Raw genomic sequence first — 3,176 nt, 5'->3', positions numbered from 1 at the left:
CGGTTCCGGTACCAGAGGAGCGCACTTAGGCGGCATCGGACATAGAGCCCGGCCAGAAGCACCAGGAGTGCCAGGACCAGGAGGGCTGCCAGCACCGCAGGCAGGTGCCCTGCCGCCTCTGCAAGGACAGGGAAGGGCATGGTGAGTGTGGCTGGTGGGCCCTGGCCCAGGTTTTCTGGGTTTGGTGTAGGTTTGCGCCACGATACACTGCCCTAAGAGAGGCAGCGCTGATCCCCATGGGGCTGCCATTCCTGCCCTATGCAAGTGGGTCCTCCCTGGAGGTGTCCCTTCTCTGTCCCTGGCATGTCCCTACCCACTCGCCGCAGGGTGAAGGTGGCCGTGGCGTTGCTGACCCAGCAGGCAAACACCCCAAAGTCGGCATCATGCGTGAGGTTGAGCTGCAGGATGCTGGCGAGGAGCCACTCTGAGGCATTTTGGGCAAACCTGGGGGAGATAAGGCCACCATGGGTACGACATGCAGCAACCCGCCCCGACAGACAGACAGACGGATGGACATACCCCAGGGCAGGCTCCTTACCAGGCGGTGTCCTGGCTGCTCTCGCTGCCCAGCCACTGCCCATCTTTGGTCCAGACGGGGACAGGCTCGCAGCGCTCGGCGGCCACCCAGCGCACGGTGCAGTTCAGTGCTACCTGGCTCCCCAGCGCCAGCTCCAGTGTCTCGTTGGTGGCCGGGACGAGGATTTCGGGGGGCACGCTGCAAAGGTCTGGGGACACAGCGGGAAGAGGGTTTCAGATAGGAAAGCTGATCCAGCTCCTGGCTGGGCCGGCAACTGTCGTAGCCATCCCGGCTTCCCTGGAAAAACAAGCTCTGCCGCGGGGGTCTGGCAGAGAGCGGTGCTTGATGCTGTTTTGCAACAGGCTGAGCCGGTTTTCGGTGCTGGGACAGACCCTTGCCCGCCCTACAAGGCAAAGCCGGAGCAGCAAGCCGGACCCCCTGCCATGCCTGCGAGCAAGGGGTCCTTCCCAGATAAAAACGGGTGAAAGTTTCGATTTTGCAGCCTCCCTGCCATGGTGTGCTCAGGCAATGTGCGGGGGAGCTGCCAGCACCACCAGCGGGCCACCCGTGACGGTAGGGCCCCTGTGGCACGGCGTCTTCCGGGGGGGCAAAGGCAACCTGCCACAGCCACAGGGCGGGCTGGGCCTGGAATAGATCCGAAACGGCTCCGTGAGTGCTGGCTGCTCCAGGACGGGCAGGCACACGGAGCGCCCCGGCGGTCCCCATCGCTCCCCACAGCGATTTGGGTCTGGGGGGCAGCGGGTGTCACTCTGGGGTAAAGCCAAAGCCGTGTCCCGGCCGCGGGTTGGTGGCCAGTGTGTCGCCTGCCCTCCCCACGCAGCACTGACTCGCAGCCTGGCTTTCCTGACCGTGAGTTTACAGGCGGGAGGTGATTAATGACCAACTCGGGGCTGCAAGATGTTAAAAATGTGGCTTCGTCTCAAACCAGAGGCCAGTGAGGGGAAACGAGCCATGGTCATAGCTCAACCACGGGGTGTGCAACTCTTCCCCATGAAACCACGGCGAGCTGCCCCCGCGGCTGCGTTTGGGGGGGGCTCTGCGGGACCGCCTTCATGCCACCAACACCTCGTCTTGGCTGCAGTGCTGCTTCCAGTCTGATGTGCCCATTGAAATTGCTAATTAAACAGCGGGGCGGTTTATTTATAGAAACACGGGCTTCCTATCTTTCCTATCTCGTGAGCTCTCATAGCGTGAAGCTAAGCAAAGTGGGTACAGCGCTCCCCTCGCATTAGGAGGCTCGGCACGTTGCTACCCTGTGGCTGTGCCCGGGGAGAGGCATAGCTGCATGACATGCCATGCAAGCGGGGAGCGCGAGGATGGTGCGGGGGGACTGGCCCCCGGCTGGCACCGTGCAATCGGTGGCAGTGCCGCTGCAAGAGCCCCGCGGGAAGAGGGGGCCCATGGAGGACACCCCGCGTCCCACCGATAAATCGCAGCGGTGCAGAGGGGCACCGGCAGCGAACGGCGAAGCAGAGCCCGGTGGCGGGGTCGGGCTCCCCCGTCCCCAAACACCTGCAGAGCCTCCGATGCGGGCGGTGTGTCCGCTGGGGCCGATGTGGGAATAACAAGGACATCACGTTGCTGGTGTTTCTGCACGGCAGCATGACCGTAAACACATCCAGCGTGACTGCTGGGGCCAGGAGGGATAAAAATCTCTCTCAGCTGCCTCTTTGCCCCAGAGCTTCATCGTGCTCGGTTGCAAACTGGTTTTGGGTAACAGCAGGGCTGCTGAGGCTGGGCTTACACCTGGAGGAACCGTGTCTCTCTGCTGCTGGTGTGAAACGGGAAGGGGGGGAGGTCTGCAGCAGTGCTCTGCCGTGAACAGCAATGGAGGCACATTGCTTCCCTTTGGCACAGCAGCCCTGGCGCCGGGCATGGGGTGAAACTGTGGGTCAAGGTACGTGGGGGACACTTATAACATGTTCAGCTTGAGCAGCTGGAAAGCGATTTATACCCAAAGTATTAGCTGGGTTTCTCCGTGGCCAGGGACGGAAGAGCAAGAGATGGAGATGAGCCAGCCCACCCGGCTTTCGCACGGGGAAGGGGACGGGAGATGCTACACCAGGGTGGCGTGGGGCTTTCTCTGCCTGATGGGGATGCTCTGGCTCTGCTTGGTCCTGCCCAGATGGGTCGCTCGTAAATCATTTCACTCTGGTGGTTGGAAATAAGGAAGCCCCAACAAGATGCAGACTGGCTGGAGAGCTCAGAGAGGCCCTAAACGCCTCCCCAGCCCCACGGAGAGGCGCAGCCAGCCAGGGCCCCTTTGCTCTGGGGCATGAAATGGCGACGGATGCCCAAAGGGCAGCTGGGTGTCAGGGCTGCTGCCTGCGAGGGAGGGAGGAGCACAGGTTAACGGGCAGCAGCATGCTCCCATTTCCTACGTCTTGGGGCTGGGGACACCCCGGTTTTGCAGCGCTCCGAGCACGGCAGAGGACCGTGCGGATGCAGTGCGGTGGTAGGCGATGGTTGGGCTGCAGCATTCCCCCCCCCGGAGCACGGCCACGGGGAAAGCAAGGTGGGCAGGGAGGCACTGTGGCGGGGGAGCTGCAGGTCTGCGTGCGCCGGGGGAGCAAGCGGGGCCAGAGAACCGGAGGAGGGCAGGAGGGCTTCCAGGGAGAGGGCGGAAGCCTGCTGAGCC

General features: G+C 63.1%; 1 protein-coding gene across 1 annotated transcript in view; it reads right to left on the bottom strand.

Moving 5' to 3' along the window:
* Positions 1-962, bottom strand: part of SIGIRR (single immunoglobulin and toll-interleukin 1 receptor (TIR) domain) — a 3,005-nt gene extending 2,043 nt beyond the window's left edge. Inside the window, exons 1-4 of the mRNA XM_009334044.1 lie at positions 953-962; positions 539-725; positions 314-444; positions 1-118 (exon numbers count right to left, since the gene is read on the bottom strand). The exon at positions 1-118 is cut by the window's left edge and continues 20 nt beyond it. Coding sequence (XP_009332319.1) covers positions 1-118; positions 314-444; positions 539-725; positions 953-962 — 446 coding nt within the window. The remainder of the gene's footprint in view (positions 119-313; positions 445-538; positions 726-952) is intronic.
* Between the last annotated feature and the right edge of the window lie 2,214 nt (positions 963-3,176).

Source organism: Pygoscelis adeliae, unplaced genomic scaffold, assembly GCF_000699105.1.
Source record: "Pygoscelis adeliae isolate BGI_AS28 unplaced genomic scaffold, ASM69910v1 Scaffold420, whole genome shotgun sequence".
Lineage (NCBI taxonomy): Eukaryota > Metazoa > Chordata > Aves > Sphenisciformes > Spheniscidae > Pygoscelis > Pygoscelis adeliae.
Note: the sequence above shows the minus strand (reverse complement) of the source record. Positions and strands in the feature narration are given on the sequence as shown.